The sequence below is a fragment of the Mirounga angustirostris genome, unplaced genomic scaffold (assembly GCF_029215605.1).
Source record: "Mirounga angustirostris isolate CCGP_5_RB_7025 unplaced genomic scaffold, mMirAng1.0.hap1 SCAF_8, whole genome shotgun sequence".
Taxonomy (NCBI): Eukaryota; Metazoa; Chordata; class Mammalia; order Carnivora; family Phocidae; genus Mirounga; species Mirounga angustirostris.
This window is the reverse complement of record NW_026991716.1, coordinates 133,762,882-133,784,848: the sequence shown is the minus strand read 5'-3', so window position 1 is coordinate 133,784,848 and position 21,967 is coordinate 133,762,882. Positions and strand designations below refer to the sequence as shown.

Sequence of the window (21,967 nt, the reverse complement as noted above, 5' to 3'; positions counted from 1 at the left end):
TCAGATTTCTAAAGAAGAAAATTGGGAAGCTTCTAGGTGCGCTCCAGGATTCATTTTATCCCCAGAATCCACTCTCAGGAACACCACCTTTACGTCACGTTAAGAGACTCCTATGAACCTTCTTTTCACTTAATAGATATTTGAGGGAAACACGTGCTATTCCCAAGAACAGCGCTAGCTGCCCTGTCTTAAAAATCTTGGTATTCCTCAGGGCGCCTGGGCGGCTCAGTGGGTTAAGCGTGGGACTCTTCATTCTGGCTCAGGTCATGATCTCAGAGTCATGGGATCCAACCCCCCCCCCCCCCCCCCCCCCCCCCGCACTGAGCTCTGCCCTCAAGGCAGAATCTGCTTGTCCCTCTCCTTCCCCCTCTGCCTCTCCCCTCCACTTGCGCTCTCGCTCTAACAAATACATAAATCTTAAAAAAAAAAAAAAAAAAGTCTTCAAGCTCCCTGTTTTTCTTTTACTTTTTTTTTAAAGATTTTATTTATTCGAGAGAGACAGCAAGCGAGGGTGTGCACAGAGAGCAGGAGCCGGGGGAGGGGCAGCGGGAGAGGGAGACTCCCTGCTGAGCAGGGAGCCTGACATGGGGCTCGATCCCAGGACTCTGGGATCGTGACCTGAGCCAAAGGCAGACGCTTAACCCACTGAGCCACCCAAGCACCCCAAGGTCTCTGTTTTTCAAGGGATTTTCTTTTTCTTTTTTTTTTTTTTTAAGATTTTATTTATTTATTTGAAGAGAGAGACACAGCAAGAGAGGGAACACAAGCAGGGGGAGTGGGAGAGGGAGAAGCAGGGAGCCCGATGCGGGGCTCAATCCCAGGACCCTGGGATCACGACCTGAGCCGAAGGCAGATGCTTAACGACTGAGCCACCCAGGCACCCCAAGGGATTTTCAATTTAGTAGGTAAATTAGGATAAGTACACAGTTATACTGCAAGGCAATAAATCTTAACTTCCATATCAGATTTACAGACAAAGTGTTTTCAGAGTTCAAAAGAGAAGAGGCCAAGATCCCCCCAAGGTGACATGGAGGCAGCCCCCTATTTCTCAGAGAATACAATCCCAAAGTGTGAAAACTGAGTTTATAGGTTCTGTGAAGACTTCTATTCCCAGGGATCCAAACAAATTATAAAATTTCTATTTATAGTCACCTGATACATACCTGAATCTTCTCCTCCTCCTTCCCCACTGAACACATACTGGCCTCCTGAAGATCAAAGAATATCCACACGGGGCTACGGGCTCATGGCTGGCACACACGTGATGACTGGCATTTTTGGGTCACACGTATTAAGCTTATGAAACCTAGGCTTCTTATCAACATTTTTCAGCTTTTTCTCGACTGTTCTTGTGACACGATAATGACACAATTCAGTAGACATCCAAATAATTCTGCTAATACTACCATGCAAAGATGCCTCAACTTCACAGAAGTGTGATGTGGTCATTCATCAACCGAAACATTAAAGTCAGAATTAATTCACAAATGGCAATTTCGGAGTAATTAGTGTTGGGAAGGTAAATGTAGAAAAGCTGAGAATAGCAAGCGTAGAAGCTTCTAAGTGCTTCCCTGGAAATTCCAGATTCTACAGGAAGCCTGCTGGGAGATTTGGGAGGAAAGGGCATTCTGTACACTGTTCCACATGGGACTGCATCTGCCCACTCTCCAGAAGCAGTTGGCCAGGGCTCTGCACAAGACACAAAATAATTTTGCTAATAATTTCATATGTCTCTTTCCAAATAAGTTTTCCCAGAGCAATTAACAGGTAATAAAACTGGATAATTTGAATTTGGTCATGGTTTCCCACAACATGTTAAAGATGTTAATGACGGGCACCTGGGTGGCTCAGTCATTAAGTGTCTGCCTTTGGCTGAGGTCATGATCCCAGGGTCCTGGGATAGAGCCCCGCATCCGGCTCCCTGCTCTGCGGAAAGCCTGCTTCTCCCTCTCCCACTCCCCCTGCTTCTGTTTCCTCTCTCACTGTGTCTCTCTCTGCCAAATAAATAAAATCTTTAAAAAAAAAAAAAGATGTTAATGACAAAAGTGGGGGGGAGGGATAAAAGGATTTATATGGGGACGCCTGGGTGGCTCAGTCGGTTAAGCAGCTGATTCTTGATTTCAGCTCAGGTCATGATCTCAGGGTCATGAGATCGAGCCGAGCATCGGGCTCTGCACGGAGCATGGAGCCTGCTTGGGATTCTCTCTCCCTATGCCTCTGCCTCTCCCCCAGCTCAAGTGCACATGAATGCTCTCTTTTTCTCAAAAAAAAAAAAAAGGATTCATATGAGAACGGACAATTTATAAATAGATAATCAGAGCTGAGAACTGTAGGATCAGAAATAAATTTATAAGATACAACAAATCATAACTCAATTGACTGAAAGGAATTAATTTGCTACACTATTTCAAACGTCATCATTTTCTCATAAACAAAGATGTTTTTGTCCCTATACTGGGAGTGAAAACCTTTAAAGTAGGCAAGTTGTCATTCAAATCTCCTCCCCTTCCCTTTGTATGTTGTTAATTTTGATGAATTTTATGTATGGGCTTTCAGTATAAGTCATTTTAAAACCATTTTGGAAGCAGGTGGAATATTCGCTTAAACACAAAGGCTTAACACAAGGTGTTCCAAAGTCAACTCCTGGTCTTCCCCCAAAACTGCTCCACCAGCTTCCCCAGCTTAGTTGATGGCAATTCCTTCCTAATAGTCGCTCAAGGCCAAACCTGGGAGTCACCCTTGCCTCTTCTCCTTCCTCGACACCCGCGCTCGATCTCTGGGCAAGCTCTGTTGTGTGTACCTCCCCTGCTACCACAGAGTGCGAGGGCACCATCATGCCCCCCTCTGCAAAAGCCTCAAAGCACCCTTGGCCTCCTACAGTCTCTTCTCAATAGCTAGTGATCCTATGAAAACCCCGGTCAGATCATGTCACTTCTCTGCTCCAAAACATGGGATGTCCCCTCATTTTCCTCAAGACCTCAAACTGGCTTATCAAGTCCTCCCTGATCCTGCCTCACATGTCCTCCTGGGCCTCACCTCCCATTGCTTGCCAGTCCCCTTGCTCTTCCCCAGGCATGCTGGGCTACTTGCTGATCCTTAACCATGCCGCTCACATCCGCACCTCGGGTCACTTGTTCCCTCCGCCAGGCAAGCTTTGCTTCCAGATGTCCACAAGGCTCCATCCCGCGTGTCCAGCTTATTCCAAAGCCTCGGTCTTACCCACAACTGCTGGTGCCCGAGTTCCAATGGCCACCTGCTCCCGGCTCTACTCCTGGTCCCTCTGCCCCCGATCTTTGTTTTTCCATCACACTTACCACCTGTTAGTACACTATGTAATTTACTTATTATGTTTGTTGTTTATATGGATTTCCACGCACTGAAATGCAAGGTCCATGTGCTGAGGGAGTTTTAACCTGCTGTGTTCACTGATCTATCTCCAGCGCCTCTAAAAACAGCTCCTGATACAGAACAGGCGGCCACTGAATATTTGTTCAATGAGTAAATTAAAGTAAAAAAAGAGAGAGAGAGAGAGACCCCCTTAATTTCTCTGCTTGGCCTCAGGCACTCTTCATGAGCAAGGAGTACTCACAGAATACAATCCCAGGGGTTTGAACGGGGGTAAGAACAGGGCATGTCTCACGTCATAGACAACTTAAGTGTCTGAGTTCAGGATGAAGATTAAAATTAAGCTTCATAGTTCATTGGCCAACTTCATGGAAAAAACAATTCTCAAAGTCACATTTCTTTAAAGCACCATGAATTCAGCCTCCTAAACAAAGCCACAATTCCCTTTCTCAGCCACATGTTGTATCTTCTGCACTTGAAACAAACCACATTTTAGATATAATGCAAGCCTTAGCATCTCGCTGAAAAATAAAGTGAATATTGGAAACACAAGACCTTGGAGGGTTTTTTGTTTTGTTTTTTTTTTCTTTTTTAGAGCTTAAGCCCTGTCATTCCCATATCCTTGATTCATTCATTCCTACATTTGAGCAAATCTTTATTGAGTGGCTCCACTTACGGGTCTGGGGACTTATTAGTGATAAAATTCAAGAGACCCTGTGCTGAGGAAGGACAGTTACCCCTCCCAACCTGAGCGCTCTGGTGGAGAGAAGCACAGGGATGCCCTGCCACCACAGCGCCCCCCACCCCTCAACCCCAGCCCTGCCTGGCCCACGAATGTTTACTTCTCAGCGGCTGATCACCAGCTTCAGGGCCCCTCCCCTCCCCCGCAGCTCCCCACCACCTGGCTTCCCCACGAGACCCTTTGTGACCTGGCCCTTGCTCACCAGTCCAGTCTTATCTCTTCCATCTTCCCCATTCGCACCTTACCTTCCAAAAACCCTGAATTACTCACACACATCTCGCCTCAGCAAGACCCTGACCCCCACCCTCTGCAACTTCTCTCTGCCCAGAATGCACTCTGCTTTCTTCAGGGTTTAACAAAAGTGAGACTATCCCTCAGAGGTGGCCCTGGGAACCTGGAACATGCGTTCTCGCTGCCCCTTATGTACTGTAACAGTCCTTCTCAGTGTGGTCTGTCAACTTCTGGGGCCACTGGGACCCTTTCAAGTGACCTACAAGTTCAGAAGTATTTTCAGTAATAATTGTAGATGTCATCTGCCATTTTCCCTCTGAGGACATCTGCAATGGGAGTGCAAGGCAGTCGTGGGTAGATCTGCTCGTGATGTAGCGCACGTCAGAGCAGTGGCATCCACCGTTACTCATCACCGCTAACTCCATTACTGCACACTTCCATCGAGAACATGTTGGCATCCATTAACAACATCCTCAATGAAGCAGTAAAAATGGCTGACTCTACTAGAACTCAACCCTTGGGAACATGTTTGAGAAGTATCCATACAGCTCTTATGCAATGGTTGTTGCAAGAACATGCACTTACACCATAGTGTTGCAAGCTGAGCTAGCTTTTTTTTTTTAACAAAACAATTTTTACTAAAAAAAAAAAAAAAAAAAAGACAAAATATTTTCTTTAAAACGAACAAAGTGTGGGGTACCTGGCTGGCTCAGTTCGTAAAGCATGCAACTCTTGATCTCAGGGTGATGAGTTCAAGTCCAACACTGGGTATAGAGCCTACTTAAAAATATATATATTTTTTAAAGATTTTATTTATTTATTTATTTTGAGAGAAAGAATGAGAGACAGAGAGCATGAGAGGGAGGAGGGTCAGAGGGAGAAGCAGACTCCCTGCCGAGCAGGGAGCCCGATGCGGGACTCGATTCCAGGACTCCAGGATCATGACCTGAGCCGAAGGCAGTCGCTTAACCAACTGAGCCACCCAGGTGCCCTAAAAATATTTTTTAAAAATGAAAACATAAAATGAACAAAGTGAGCCTGTCACTTCCAAGGAAAAAACGGACAGTATTGTAGATATAATTCCAACCTTGTAACAAAAATTCAAATCCTGGAAAACGTGTCCACCACTGTGAGCTTGATAGCTTCCCAACACATCAAGGCTTTTCCACAAGAAACTGATGGCGATATTAATGAATGTGATTTTAATGTTGTGTAATGAAACATCCATATTTGAAAGATCTGCATAACCTAGCAACCCAATGTTTCCAAATAACCATTGCACATTACAAAATCACGTAACTAAAAGATCCATTCAAAGTGTAAGACAGGCCAATGGACTTTAATCGGAGCAAGTAGGAAGGTCTACCAACCGTGTTTCAGAACCCACATGCAACTCACCTTCAAGGAACTACCACTTGTTGAGTTTTGGTGTAATATTAAAGATGAATAGCCACAATTATCTGAAAGATTATTAAAATACTCCTCTCTTTGCCAACTATGAAAGATTATTAAAATACTCCTCTCCTTGCCAACTACAGTATCTGTGTGAGGTTGGATTTTCTTCAAATCACTGTCACAAAAACAAGCATTTGCAATAGGCTGAAAGCAGATGCTGATATAAAACCCAGCTGTCTTCTACTAAGACACACGTTAAAGAGACTACAAAAATGTAAAACAATGCTATTCTTCTCACTGATTTTTTTGTTTGTTTGGAGAATTAGTTCATTAAAAATATGCTGTGTTAACATGAAATGGATTCGTTGTTACATGAAAATAAATTTTAATAAATACTTTTTAAATTTCTTGGTTCAAATTTCTTTTAAAGATTTTATTTTAGAAAGAGAGAGTGTGAGTGGGGGGAGGGGCTGGGGGAAAGGGAGAGGCAGAGAATCTCAAGCGACTCTGTCCTGAGCACAGAGCCCAACACAGGGCTCTATCTCACGACCCTGAGATCGTGACCTGAGCCGAAACCAAGAGTTGGACACCCAACCAACTGAGCCACCCAGGTGCCTCTCAGGTTAAATTTCTAATATAGTAAACACTGAAAGATATAATCCACATAACAAAAGCCCTTTGGGGTCCCTGATAATTTTTCACAGTAAAGGACCTGGATACCGACAAGTATAGGAACTACAGGACTAGCGCTGTTATGATGGTGGATAATGATTGTTGGCTGTTCATGCATTTGCCCCAACTCCACTGTAGCGGCCTGAAGGTGGAACTATGGCTATTTTTGTACCCCAGCCATCACACACAGTGCTTGACACATAAATAAAAATTTATTATCTTATATTTCTGGAGGTCAGAAGACTGAAATGGGTCTGCCTGGGCCATATTCCACCTGGAGGCTCTAAGGGAGAATCTGTTCCCATGTCTCTGCAATTTCTAGAAGCTGCACACATTATTTCGTTCACAGGCCCATATCACTCCAATCTGCTTATGTCACTACATCTCCGATTCTGACTCTCCAGCCTCTGTTTTACAGCCCACCCAGATCATCCAGGATAATCTCCCCATCTCAAGATCCTTAATCCAATCACATCGCTGAAGTTCCTTTTGTCATGTATATTGTTTTTGCCATAGTCACAGGTTCCGGGGATTAGGATGTGGACATTCTTGGCAGGGATTTATCTGCCTACCATAGCCACGGACGAAGATATTTCAATAAAACAGAGCAGAAAAATGCCCCACAATTTTCCCCAACATTTAAGAGTCTCCAGACCGGAATGAGAAAGAAACTAAGAACAATGATTACCTCTGGGTGAGAAAGTGGGTGGCTAAGTACAGAGTGGGAGAAATTCATCTATTTTATTCAGTTAAATGCTTATATGGTCTTTGCTATGTGCCACTATCTAGTTCTTTCCAAATATTAGCTCATTAATCCCATAAAAACCCTCGACTAGTTTACAGTTGCAAACACTAAGCACAGATTAAGTGGCGTGCCCAACCAACGTCCCACAGCTGGTCACAAACCTGGAGCAAGACTGACCCCAAGTTGTATGCATAGTAGCCACACTCTTAACCACTTCCCCACACAGCTCTGACTGTTGAGCCCTTCGCACTGCTGGGATGCCACACCAGGCACGTGTATTACCGACCCAAACGGTGAAAGACATGGTCACAACACAGCTGTCTCTAGAAGTGAAAGCTCAAGAGGAGATAGCCCCACATGGTCCTTCCTGATGGTCTCAATTCCTTCACAGGAAGGAGAAAGTCAGCAGTATAATTCACTTCCAAGCCCATTACAAAGAACCAACATGGAAATGCAGACAAGCATCATTCAGCAATCAGTACTCATGATAGACACAGGAACAGTCAGAGCTTTTTTTTCTTTTCTATAACACCCTATAAAGCTTCCTCTTTCCAACCACACCTAACAGTTCCGGGCTCACTCTGCCTGCATGGGAGATGAGATTTGACCCAGTCCTCCCAAACTCTCAAAGGGCTAGTAAAAGGGACATCACCCATAGAAATTTCATACAGTGTTCCTCAGAGAAATTCTGTAGATTTTTACCTGAAAGATGAATTTCCATTTACGATTAGGAGAGATAATATAAGACTGGTTTTTAACTCAAAATGCGGGCAAACTTTATTTACCAGCTCTCCCCTCAGTTCCAACAATGCCTCATCCTCCTTGCTATGGGGCACCCCGTACCACAAGCCAGCATGGCACCCCCCTAATGACCACTGTGAGGACCACACCATTCCTGGCCATGGCTTCACATGCTGAAGAGCACTTTAGTTTTATAGGATACCTATGGTAAGTCATTTATTCATTCTTTCCCAAGAAAAAAACATTTATTTGAGTATTTTTTTTGCAAGGTCTTCTGGTCATTAAAAACAATGACCAATGACCTGGGTAGCTCATTTGGTTAAGCATCTGCCTTTGGCTCAGGTCATGATCCCGGGGTCCTGGGATTGAACCCCACATCGGGATCCCTGCTTGGCAGGGAGTCTGCTTCTCCCTCTCCCTCTGCCCCTCCCCTGAGCTTGTGGGTAAGCTCGCTCTCTGTCTCTCTCTCTCTCTCAAATAAATAAATAAAATCTTTTTAAAAAAGAAAATAAGTGACCAGACAAATCCTCTGCATTTTACTCAAGGCAGGAGAAAGTAATGCAGTACTCGCCAGTTTTTCTGTTTTTAGTTGTTTGTTTTTTTCAGATACAGGCCAGGACATGTTACAAATTCCTGCAATTTAAGGGTTTTCTACAATCTGGCCCCAAGAGGCTTTCCAATTTTATTTCCCATTCACACACTAGGCAGGTGAGATCTAAGTGCTGTATATGAAACATCCTCCAGACCTCACACTACACCCCACCCCCCCACAGGAAACTCTCCAGCTGCGGTGCTCAAGGCAAACGCTAACCTTTCCCCCATTTCTCATGCCTCTCTTTTGGACCCTTTGCTCAAAATAAACAGAAAAATCAGTGGGATTTCCACCCTATGAACTGGACGACTTCTCTCTTTATTGAAAAGATTCTTTTAATAGTGAATTATTATCTACAAGCGTTTTACTTTTCCACTCAACAATAAGCTTGAGAATAGAAAACAATTGTCTAATTCAGCTTTACGTATCTGCAACATTTAGCAGAACGTTATTGCTTACTTATTAAATAAACAAGTGACTAAATGAAGGACGAGGAATGAGAAAAGGGGACCAAATGCCCCAACAACACTAAGCTTGGCAAGAGAGTTCGTACCCAAGGTCTGTAACTCTCTGCTCTGCTCACAGAAAACCACCTGCTCATGTCCCTCGATGAAACTGACAAGGACCTTCAGCACCATTATCGGCAACAAAGATTCTGAGACCAACGTTCTGTGCCCTGGCAAAAGCGGTCTATTTCTCACTCTTATTTTCTTTTAATTTTTTAAAAAATTTTTTTAAAAGATTGTATTTATTTATTAGACAGAGAGAGAGCACAAGCAGGAGGAGTGGCAGAAGGAGAGGGAGAAGCAGGCTCCCCGCTGAGCAGGGCACGATGAGGGATGATCCCAGGACCCTGGGATCATGACCTGAGCTGAAGGCAGACGCTTAACTGACTGAGCCACCCAGGCACCCCTTCTTTTAAATTTTTTAATGTACCAACCATCTTTAGGAACCACTCTGTTTTTACACCTGGGGATCTGGGGCATCAGCCAGCTCACTGCAGTAACAGCAGTTACACATACAAACAGCATATCCTGAGCTCAGTGCTGTTCGTCATCCTACACCAGGCTATGGAAGCCAAAATGCCCTCATCCTCATCAACAGGAAATCAGTGGGTGTCCACATCTGAGCCGGCTCTGTAACTGCACCCCCCTGCCCCCCGCCCCTGGTGAGAAGCTGTGTGAGGGACACATACAGTCCCAGGAGCAATTCCTTCCAAACAGCAAATCTGCATCTAAGTGGCTTCTGGTAGCTTGAAGATCTACACTCCTCATACATCAATTCAGAACGAGAGTGATTCAGCGCCAGGCATGGAATTAAAAAAAGAACCTCAGGCTGCAATTACCTTCATTGTCGGGTCAGCACTGCTGGGCGGACGCAGTCTGAGTGGGAGCAGGAACCCAGGTCCTCTCTCTTCTGTCCCCTGTGAGTCCCCGACACTCACAGCACAGTGTTAATTGCCATTTACAGACGGAGACCACGTTAAGGCCACAATGGGCTCCCTGCTGAAAGACTTGGTTCAGAAACTCTAGGCCCCACAGGACTCTCTCTAAGAAGCTGCTGCAATTTCTCAAAGATGGCATACCCTAGAAAAGGGGTTTTCAATATAAACTGCAAAAAACAGCATCCACAAGAATCCAGGATGATCAGGGGCTGGCCCGCCCAAGCCCTTCCGTGGTGGCCCTGTTGGCTCGAACCTGTTGGCTTGAAACTAACACCAGCCTCGCTGGGGGATTCCAGCCACAACATTAATCTGTCTACAGTCAGTCCTTACAGATGAGATCTCCACTCCAGTCAAAGACAGCCCATACACGTTTCCTCTCTTTCTACTGCGGATAACCCGAGCAGAAAGAGGCAAGAATCAAATGGTCATTCACGTCCAAGGAAACCAAGGAACTAACACATCAGTTCTAGATGCGCTCCTGTCTGCTCCACTCTTCACAGAGGATCACAGGAAGCCCGTGACTACGGTTAGTTCTTGGCTCCCCGTGTACTCAATTTGCTGAATGGGCCTGCGTCTCCTGAGGGCGGGCTACTGCACAAATGAGCTGAGCTCACAGGACAGCTGGCTGCATTCTGAGCCACTCAGGACAGTGGTGGTGGTCTGGGGCATATAATCCCCCCACTGAAAGTAACAACACGCAAACACAACAGCTATCACTTGCTGAGAACTTCACACAGATGATCTCATTTAACCCTCAAACCCTTGGCACACAAGGGTTCAAGAAAGGGTAGGACCTACCTCTCAGGGTCAGCCCCACCTCCCTTTAGACTAATGCCCCCATCCCCTCCCCCCCCCACCTTGGGGGCCACATGAGGGAGCCGGGTTAACAATGGAGCTTGCACTACCCCAGACCTCCTGCAGGGGGCTCTTTGACGGCCGGACCCAGGAATATGCATTTTCCCAAGGTCAGCAGGCGAGTCTTCAGCATCGGGAAGTTTGAGGACCATTTTCCTAACCAGGGTACTTATCAATGAGTCTCGAATGCCAGTAGGATGCTTCTTATCTAGAAAAGCAAAGACGCGGGATAGCAAGCCACAGTCCTTGCCCGGGCTCCTCAGGACCTGCTACTCTTGCTGGCACTTTTTTCAGTCAGATATGTAAATAAGGATGGTGTTCTGTTCTGCTCTAACCTGATCAAGAGACTAAAGCTAACAAATATAAATTTCTGGATACCTGACCAAAACCAAAAGAAGACCAAAAAGCCCTAAACCCAATGTAGCTTATTCCTAGGGCCTCACATGTTTTAAGCACCCAGTATGGAATCAGTAAACCTTCATCATGGACAGTCAAGATATGCCCAAAACCACCCTGCAGTTTCTTCCTTTACCTTCTTATATTCTTATGTTTCTATTTAAACAAAACAAAAAAAAGTTCTTCCCTTCCAGAGCACCAGCTGTTTGTTTTTTATTAACAGAGGATTGGCTTCTCTGGAAAACAAAATGGGAAAATCTTCCTTCGTTTCAAGTACTGGGCTGGGGATGCCTCTGGTATTGTTGAGGGAACACAAAAGTGAGGGGAAGGCAGACTCTCACTTCTTCTTTTTTTTTTTTTTTTTAAGATTTTATTTATTTTTTAGAGAGTGAGCGAGAGAGAAATAGCGTGAGAGGGGAGAGGGTCAGAGGGAGAAGCAGGCTCCCCGCTGAGCCGGGAGCCCGATGTGGGACTCGATCCCAGGACGCTGGGATCATGACCTGAGCCTAAGGCAGACGCTTAACCGTCTGAGCCACCCAGGCGCCCCCCAGACTCTCACTTCTGAGTACAACTCAAAGTTGACTGAAAAATTGTTTATCAAAGTCATTTAAGTTCTTTCCTTTGTGTAATTTTTAACCTTAGCAAGAAAATGGGACTACCATTTTCTGGTTCACTGCCAAAGTAAAGCAAGGTAATTTTTCATAAAACATCAAGCTGCACAGGAGAGGGAAGACGAGAATCCCGTTTTTGGAATTCCTGACACGTAAGGAGCTGGGCCAGACACATATAGACGTGGACTTCCTTAGAGTGACCTATTCAGGTGAGGCGCGAAACCGTATCTTCCAGGTGAGAAATCAAGGCTCCGTGTCTCCATATGGGCTCCCCCATAAGCAGAGTCCAAGACGAGGACGTGGGTTTACAAGTTTATTTGGAAGGTGATCCCAAGAGGCCCAAGGGAAGGCACAGGGAAGGTGAGACCGAGAGGGGAGAAAGCCCATAAAAGCCGTGAAAACGAGGTTGCTATGTGCACGTGGGGCTCAGTTTTACCGGGACCCCCTGCTGAATCGTGGTAGGCACCGCAGAACTGTCCCCGTCGGGGGGGGGGCAGGAAGCTCGGGGTCCCCCACCAGCACCCATGCTTCCCCGGCTGAGGGCTGCCCCGAGGCCACACCCACACAAGCACAGCCGGGACTCGAATCCAGGTGGGACTCACAGGCCTGCGTGCCCGTCACCTCACCTCAGGTGCCACCTCACCTCTCCTCTCACCCACGCAGGCTCCCGAGCACAATCTCGATACCATGCACAAATGAGGGACTCACACTTTTTCTTCTATCTTCCAATTTCCACCCCCCACCCCTTCTTTTCTTTTCCCCCAACCTTAAAAACACAGAGTCGTCCTTCTGAGATGTTCACTCACAGGCGTCTTCTTCCTGCACAAGCTTTCGCTTCAAAAAGAAAACAAATTCTGTATTTGCAAAGTGTGTGGGGAAGCCGCCCATCATGGCTGTTTTGTTTTCAAGGCAGGCACGTTACTGTGCAACAGTGAGGGACACAGAGAACAGAACTGCAGGCAGAAGGGTGGCGGGGCGCTCCCGGGGACAGCGATTCAGCGCCCCCCCACCAGACACACGGCCTCGCCAGGAAATCAGGGGGGCCGTGGGGGGCGGGCGGTGTACGGCTCTCCTGTCTGTCCTGGCTGCAGCAGAGCACTGGGCAGGGCAGGACGAGTGGAGGGATGCACTGTAACCCTGTGGGGACCTGCAGGACGACCAGCTATGGAAAAGCCCTGTGGGTCCGACTAGCCAAGCCATCTGTATACACAGACATCAGCAGCGCTCAGATAAGTTATACAAGCTTTCCACCATCAGAATGGCTCCCTGGGGTAATATAATGGCTTTTTTTTTTTTTTAAGATTTAATTTACTTATTTGAGAGAGACAGACAGACACAGCATGAATGGGGGTGGGGGGGCAGAGGCAGGAACAGGCTCCTCGCTGAGCAAGGAGCCTGATGTGGGGCTCGATCCCAGGACCCTGAGATCATGACCTGAGCCAAAGGCAGATGCTTAACAGACTGAGCCACCCAGGAGCCCCATATAATGGCTATCGGACCCAGGACCTCTTTGAATTGTTTGCACGCAAAACAAACAAAAAGGGGTAAATAGGCTTAGCTGATCTGCTTGATCCTTAACTATTAAAAAAAAAAAAGGTAGGGGCGCCTGGGTGGCTCAGCTGGTTAAGCGACTGCCTTTGGCTCAGGTCATGATCCTGGAGTCCCGGGATCGAGTCCCGCATCGGGCTCCTTGCTCGGCAGGGAGTCTGCTTCTCCCTCTGACCCTCCCCCCTCTCATGCTCTCTGTCTCTCATTCTCTCTCTCTCAAATAAATAAATAAAATCTTTAAAAAAAAAAAAAAGGTAAATTTGCCATTTTTGCTGCTTTCTATAGAAATTCATTCCTGCAGTACCAAAAGTGTTATAGACTCTGCAGTAATTTCTCATTATGATAAAATACATAGAGATATAAAGGGCAGTGAATGTATCCCTCAAGAATAATGAATCCAGCGAATGGACACATGCATGTATTATGTGGAATGCTCAGGCCTGTACCAGAGCCCAGGGTCACTGAGTGATGGCCCTAATATAACCAAGTAATTAATTAGTTCCATCATGATTTTTGCTTTATGATATCCACTTTTATATGCCAAGTCAATTTAATGGCATTTTAAATTGGAGTGAAGCCCCAAGAGAAGAAAGCACTATATACCTTATTGAATCACAAATCTTACATCTGATTTTTTAATTCCAAAAATGACCTAATAAACTTGCTTTATAATTAAATCTATCCAAACAACTCCTCTTTTTGTGTTTTTCATTCATTTCTAGTAATCATGCAGAGATTTCCATTGGAAATCCATTATCACTGCAATTAAGTATAAATGTTCCTTTGTGTGGGGGAACCTGGGTGGCTCAGTCCATTGAGCATCGACTCTTGGTTTCAACTCAGGTCATGATCTCAGGGTCGTGAGACTGAGCCCCACATCAGGCATGGTGCTCAGTGCAGAAGCCTGCTTGAGATTCTCTCTCCTCTCCCTCTGCCCCACCCCCTAAAGAAACAAATAAAATCTAAAAAAAATTCCTTTGTGTGCACTTAACATAAACACCCTATGCTCTCTGTCTCATGTCAGGGCTTGACCAGCTTCCTCCAGGAATACAGAGAGAAACTACAGGTTTTCAGTAATAGCTGGAGCCTCTGATTTACTTGCCTGCAACACATGAATTATGCATGAATTAATAAAGTCAGAAATCCAGACCTTCAGATTATTTCCTCATGTGGAAATTTTACCTTTAGAAAAATAAGCTGGCATACAACTTTTCATTTTTAGGCCTTGCCAAAATTTTAAAATTTACGACCTACATGAAAAGTTCGCAGTTTATTGAGAAAGCAGTCACTTAACGAAAGAGGTAAAGAATTATGAGACTGAGTTACTACCTACTGGGCTGAGGCACCTACAAAAGAGGTAAAGAATGAAACTGTATCAAGGTTTCTAAGAACCCAAAAGATTGCTGCAAAATGGTTTTTTGCCTTAGATTCAACTGAATAGAAAATCAAACTCTGTCATTTATGTTGGCTTTCATCTACCTTCAATCACAAAGTAATTACAATACAAAATTAACCTGGGTGATTTTTTTTTTTTAAAGATTCTGCTATTTTAAAGGATATTCTTTTGTACAGAAATTTATTTTCTATTTTCATGAAAGTGTTATGATTTCCACAGTGCATGAAATTTTGATTAGATCTACTGGGTTGGCATCTGTGTTCTTCTCCTAATAAATGAGAAAACATTCTTTGAACAGCCTAAATAATCTAAGTTTGCAAGCAAAATATACAGCCTAAAATTATCAGCTGTTGATACCAGCAATGAAGAAGGAAGAAAGAACACAGCCTTACCATTGGTTGTATTCTTTTTAAAGTTATCCAGGAACTCCTCCAGAAGCTGGGACTGGTTCGGAGGGGGCAGCAGACTCTTCTGGTCCCTTGAGAACAGGTCACTGTCTGACCAGGACGAACACAAGGTGCCTTTTGTGTCTGGCGGCCGGGCAATCAGAGTGAGCCCAACGCTCTGCTCAGAAAACAAGGCTTCCATCTGCTTCAGGTCAAGATCAGACACAGCTTCCCCATTTAAGGTCACGATTTCGTTGCCCTTTCTCAACCCTGAGAACAAGGAAAAGGAAGAGAAGAGAGATTACTGGGAGAAGTATTTTAACATGAAGGTGAAGGACAGCCACAAATTCAAAGCACGTATTCTCAGGGACATCCTGCTGCGGTCTTCAAAGCAAAGCCCAAAACGCACAGTATCCGGATGCTGCTGATAACGCATTTCAGCTCTCTCAAAACTGGGATTAAAAGGAACAGTTTGGGGTTTTGGTTTTGGGGTTTTGTTTTTTTTTTTTTAAGTAAGCTTTTTGCCCAACGTGGGGCTTAAACTCACGACCTGGAGATCAAGAGTAGTGTGCTCAACGGACTGAGCCAGCCAGGTGTCCCCAGAAGGAACAGGTTGAAAAAGAAAACCAAGAGCGCGTGGACGGCTCAGTCGGTTGAGTGTCCGACTCTTGATTTCGGCTCAGGTCATGATCTCAGTCAGGGTCTTGAGCCGGAGCCCCTCGTCGCCCTGGGGGACTCTGCTGCAGATTCTTTCCCTCTGCCCCTCCCCTGATCCTGCACACTCCCTCTAAAGTAAACAAATCTTAAAAAAAAGGGAAAACCATTTGACCATCATTCAAATTCATTATTCCTCTACCTGATGTTAAATGCCGTGGGAAATAACATTCGTCTGTGTCTACCTGGCTACCCGTTTCCTTTCTCCATCTGTCTGTACACATGCACTGTACTGTCTCTGTGGGTGTACATACTCTCTTTCAAAACAAACCCCCCCAAATACTCTCTCCATATATATATATACACATATATAGGCATATGCATTTTCATTTAAACTATTAAGTTTGCCCTTTTTTTAGTTCTAGGAGAAGCCATTTTCTGACAAAACTGTCAACAAGAACATCTCACTAGGCAGACTGCATTCCATAGTTTTGAATTAAGAGAGAACAGAGACACTCTGTGCCACACGGACCTTCTCCATATGCCAAGCCGTCAGGGAGAACATCACTTATAAATATTCGGCTGAGATGCTGATGCTCGTCCACCTGCACTATCACTGCGAACCCTACGAGTGACAACAAAAGAAAAAAACAAGTCTAAATTCAGCACACTAATTAATTTCTCCAACTCAATCAGCAGTATTCCCTTGAACGTCTTTTCTCATAAGTACGCAGTGTCGAGGAAGTCAAGTTACGGGTATTGAGAAAGCACAGCTATCTGGCAGGGGCAGAAAACCAGGAATGTGTCAGATCTAAAGGCTCAATAGGAGTGCACAACCTTGTTCAAAAGCGGAGACGCTACACCCACGTTTAGAGCAGCATTATTGACAACAGCCAAAGGTGGAAGAAACCTGGTCATTTTTTTTTTTTTTTAAGATTTATTTATTTGACACAGCAAGAGAGGGAACACAAGCAGGGAGAGTGGGAGAGGGAGAAGCAGGCTTCCCGCCGAGCAGGGAGCCCGATGCGGGGCTCCATCCCAGGACCCTGGATCATGACCTGAGCCAAAGGCAGACCCTTAACCGACGGAGCCCCCCAGGAGCCCCCTGATCATCTTTTGATAAATGAATGGATAAACACAATGCAGTATGTACATACAATGGAATTACGCCCTCATAAAAAGGAAAGAAATTCCAATACATGCTATCACATGGACAAACCTTGAGGACCTTATGCTATGTGAAATAAGCCAGTCACAAAAGAACAAATACTGTATGGTTCCACTTACGTGAGATACTGAGAGCAGACAAATCCATAGACACAGAAAGCAGAATGGCGGTTGGCAAGGGATGGGAAGGAGGAATGGGGAGTGACGGTTTTAAAAAATACAGAGTTCCAGTTTTGCAACATGAAAATAGTTCTGAACATGGACGCTGTTACTGGCCGCACAGCAATGGGAATGTATTTAATGTCACTGAGCTGTCATTTTTAACCATTCTTTTTTTTTTTTTTCAAGATTTTATTTATTTATTTGAGAGAGAGAATGAGAGAGAGAGAGAGCATGAGAGGGGGAGGGTTAGAGGGCGAAACAGACTCCCTGCTGAGCAGGGAGCCCGATGCGGGACTCGATCCCGGGACTCCAGGATCATGACCTGAGCCGAAGGCAGTTGCTTAACCAACTGAGCCACCCAGGCACCCCATTTTTAACCATTCTTAATGGTTACAATGGTAAACTTTGTTACAGGTGTTTTACCACAATTTAAATTTTTTTTAAATTTTTTTAGAAGTTGAAACCAAAAAAAGTACTCTTACTGAAATAAATTAAATTCAGTTCAATACAAAATAATTTGTTAAGAAACAACTCTATATGGGGTTAGGCATTTTAAGTAGGTGGAAAACCACTTGGATGGATACCGTACCGGCCCTAAATGTGACTCCATGCAAAACCCAGGTGAGACAGCCCTGCCTCTAAATGCATCTCCCTCACCTGGGTGTGCTCTTCTCTCTGATTCCACAGTTGGGAGCACCTGTTTCCATGTCCTGGTTCCATAATACTGGGAGTTCTTTGACAAGAAGAAGAATGATGTGTCCCCCCACCCTTTTCCTCTGTGCCTCGGGCAGAGCCTGGCAGACTGTGATCACCACAAGGCATCTTTGCAAGTGTCTTCATTCAGTCCTTCAGTCATTCAAATACAAAGAAGATTCACAAACACCCACCAAGAAAAGTAGAGTGAAGGTCAATAGAATACAAACAAAATGCTAAGAAGGCTTCAGAGGGAAAATCAACATAACATTGGGTCAAAATAGACTATGTAAATTAAAAAATAAAGAACATGTCAATTATATAAATTTTTTTAAAAAGACACAAAGAACAAATCCCAAGAAAACTAACATATTACAATGACTGGAATTTGATCAGCCGGATTCATTTTAAGGAAAAAAATTGTATCGATGTATTCAACAAGACAAGAAATAGTCTTTTATGGAGATATGTATTGATGATCATTATCTAATTATTGAGTTCCCATAGTAAAAGACAGAATAAAATGTTGAAATGAACTTTAAGACATGAGTATACAGTCCATGAGGAGCTTAAAGCTAAGTTTAAAGACAAACAAATGGAAATGCAAAAATCAAATATTACGAAATGACGTGGATAATATTGACCCTTCATTTTTTAAACTGAAGGTAAAGCAGTCATATAAGCCTTCTTGAAGAAAGTTAGACCTTTAGTTCCTGGAGGCCACGGTGGATCTCCACAGAGAGGAGGGAAGGCGGGGGCGGTAGGCAGTGAAAGGCCCCGTTTCTGGCGGGTGAAAAGCTGAGAGCAAAGACACGGAGGAGAATCCCGAGTTACTCAGCTCAGAACAGCACCCAGTAAATTCGTTGTGTTACTCTTATCACCATCGTTTCAAACTCATCAATTTTTATACTTATTCCTTTTCATTACTTTGGCATTTTCCCCTATTTAATAAGCATCTTTTGAGCTTAATATAAATAAATAGAAATGAAGGAAATGAGAGGAATTTCAGAAACTACTATCCTAGTTGACACTGAAAATGTAAACGTAAAGAAAAAAAAATTAGGTCCAAAGATCCTGGAGCAAACTAGACACGGATGGACAACACGGCTCTCTAACTGGGTTCCTTTTTTTTTTTAAGATTTTATTTATTTATTTGACAGAGAGAGAGAGCACAGCAAGAGGAGCAGGACAGGGAGAAGCAGGCTCCCCGCTGAGCAGGGAGCCCAACACGGGGCTCAATCCCAGGACCCCGAGATCATGACCTGAGCCAAAGATAGACGCTTACTCGACTGAGCCACCCAGGTGTCCCCCCGACTGGGTTACTGTGCTTACCAAAGTCAGACACACTCCCGGTCTTCGTGAGCTGCACATCATAAACACTTAGCGGGAAGATTTCTATTTCATCATAAACCTACAAAAGGAAAAACAACAAAATCAAAAAATTTAATGTCATGATATCTTGGAAAATTTTTTTAAAGATTTTATTTATTTGAGACAGCATGCTCACAAGTTGGGGGAAGAGCAGATGGAGAAGGAGAAGCAAGACTCCCCACTGAGCGCTGAGGCCGACGCGGGGCTCAGCCCCAGGACTCTCAGATCCTGACCTGAGCTGAAACCAAGAGTCAAACGCTCAACCAACTGAACCACCCAGGCGCCCCCTTGGAAATTTATTTTAATGATTTCCAAACTAGATGCCAAATTAAAACAGAATCCCCCCAATCCCCTACAAATTACATACTTTTTTTTTTAAGTAGGCGCCACACCCAGCATGGAGCCCAACTCGGCACTTGAACTCACAACCCTGAGATCAAAACCCGAGCCAAGATCAAGAGTCGGACACTTAACCGACTGAGTCACCCAGGCGCCCCCACAAATAACTGACTTAAAATCAAGAGGCCTTAGATGTGGTTCAAATCACTTGCCTGTTCTTGCATGTATTCATATGGTGCAGGGACACAGTACTCAATGTTTTCATCTACTAATTTTCGGAGCTGTAGGCCATAGTGACTGGGTTCCAGCTGCCTCATCTGTAAAGAAAAAAGACAGCCATTCAAGATTTTAAATGTTCTTTCTAAATTCATCGTTGTTCATTAAAAATCAAAGTGGACATTTCTGAAGGAAATACTGTATATACTGCATGGAGTTTAAACCCATACGTAAGAGCTGAAATTTAAATGTGCAAAAAAATAAAGACGGGACAAATAATTACTTTTAAGAAGGTTTTCTCTAAATGACACCGCTTATCACTAAAAAGCAAGAGGTGTATTTTTAAGAACTTAGGGTAGTATATTATCTGACAGGATAGATCTTACCATCTCAGCAGGTACTATCATTTTATACATTGGTTTTACCCAAGTTGTTTCTCATTACTGAAGTAGAGAAATTGTGTGAAATGTGAAAAACCTCATATTGTACAAACCTCAGAATTAGGAATTTCCTACCCCAAAAAATGTTTTTTCAAAAGGAAAATGCTGATACATGTACTCATTCACTCACTCACAAATTATTTCAGGCCTATGCTCTAACTGGGTCTAACTGACCCACTCCGACTTCTGGCGTCCTATGTCACTTACAGACCTATGAACTTCATAACTCGTGTTGTTGGTATAAAACAATATTGTGGGTTGTCTGAATAAAAACCTTACATAACGGAGTAGAGGACATTAAACTGGTAAGAATTTAAAGCTACATATATAAATGTCTGGTGTCCTAAGGCTTAAGTCAAAGCAAGACTATTAAAAGATAAAATTAATGATTATTCATATCTGTTAAGTGTACATGGTAAAGAGTTACCGAAGTCCACATGCCTGTTCTCACCATGCCAGGTTATTTGATGGCATTTTCTCTGAAACTTAAGAAGAGTTCAGCTCTACTGCGCCACCTGGTGGGTTAAAAACCTCTGCTCTGACGTTCAGTCTATTACCAGCGGGTTCTCTTTAAGACTTAGTGTAAACATTCTTTTCAGAAACAAAACCCAATTTGAATAATGAGTAAAACACCATCTCATAACAATCTCCATGAAGCAACCGTGAATAGTATCAAGTTACTCGTTTAATCTAGAGAAACTCGATAAAACTGCTTAGGAGTAAACCAAACTACTTCGAAGTTTACGCCACTTGCTTACGGAGCACTGTCCCTAAGGAACTTAAATAACAACAGTCTTCATGATTATTCTAGATATAAAGGCATATTAGGAATTTCAGTAAAACGACTCAGGTTCTTCATGAAGGCAAGGGCCCATAACCTAACAACTCACTCTTCTAAAAGATGGAAGAAGAGAATGCTAATTAAAGTAATAAATATGTCCATTAATAAACATGTTGGTTAATAGATGTTAATCTTTTCCCTAGTATAGAAAGTGAGCTCCTAAATACCACACAGATTTAAAAGGCATAGGGAGGCAACATTAATGATTCTTTCTACTGAGACATATTTCCACAGCAAAATCCATTACCTTGCATGCCAAAGTCAAAATATCTTCTACTCTATGTTCTGGCTTGATCATTACAGTAACCCCTTGATTATCCTGAAAATGAACGTAGGTCTGGACTTCCCACGTGTTGTCTCGGGGAACACCATCGGCTGTTGAACCGTATATATGCAGAAGTTCATCCACCTGTTTTCAGATACCACAAGAAAATACAGATAGATTTGATACACAAAGCACGGACACTATGAAAAAAATGTCCCCTTGATTCATGGCATATTTTATAGTAAGCCCTTCTACATTCCTTGTGTCTGGCTTCTCACAACCTTCTAGGGCAGACAAGCCCAGTGTCTCCTCATTCATTTAACCCACACAAAACTGAAGCCCAGGGAGGCTGACCAGAAGGCAATGGACTCCTCGTCCAGTGTTCTAGCCACATGCCATTTGCCACTTAGCCCAAGTCTGAACATGACACAGTGGATGCAACGGTGCTTGGTATCCACTCTCACTGCTCTAGAATTGCTGGTTGACAAGCGCCCTGTGTAATCTGCATTCCTGATCCCCGTGAATTTTAAAATGGTCTCATTTATGGCCACTGATGCCTGTCCGCATCCTAACCCGAACTGCACTTCATCTGAGCAGGTTTCTCTTCTCTCATATTTCTACTTGCTTCTTAAAATCAGTCCCTAATCCTGGGAACATTTTTTTTTCTTTCCGTCAGCTATTTCACATCTAGACACTCTTAGAAATCATCCCCAAACATAC

General features: G+C 44.0%; 1 protein-coding gene across 29 annotated transcripts in view; it reads right to left on the bottom strand.

Moving 5' to 3' along the window:
* The window catches only part of TIAM2 (TIAM Rac1 associated GEF 2), a 268,448-nt gene that overhangs the window by 50,128 nt on the left and 196,353 nt on the right, over positions 1-21,967 (bottom strand). For 27 of the 29 annotated variants that reach the window (XM_064598246.1, XM_064598239.1, XM_064598241.1 and 24 more), the window contains 5 exons: positions 21,230-21,391; positions 19,698-19,802; positions 19,108-19,186; positions 16,286-16,378; positions 15,106-15,369 (listed from right to left, as the gene is read on the bottom strand). In XM_064598246.1, coding sequence (XP_064454316.1) covers positions 15,106-15,369; positions 16,286-16,378; positions 19,108-19,186; positions 19,698-19,802; positions 21,230-21,391 — 703 coding nt within the window. Of the gene's footprint in view, positions 1-1,163; positions 1,719-15,105; positions 15,370-16,285; positions 16,379-19,107; positions 19,187-19,697; positions 19,803-21,229; positions 21,392-21,967 lie in introns of those variants that run through there. The other 2 variants (XM_064598260.1, XM_064598264.1) reach the window with 2 other exon arrangements.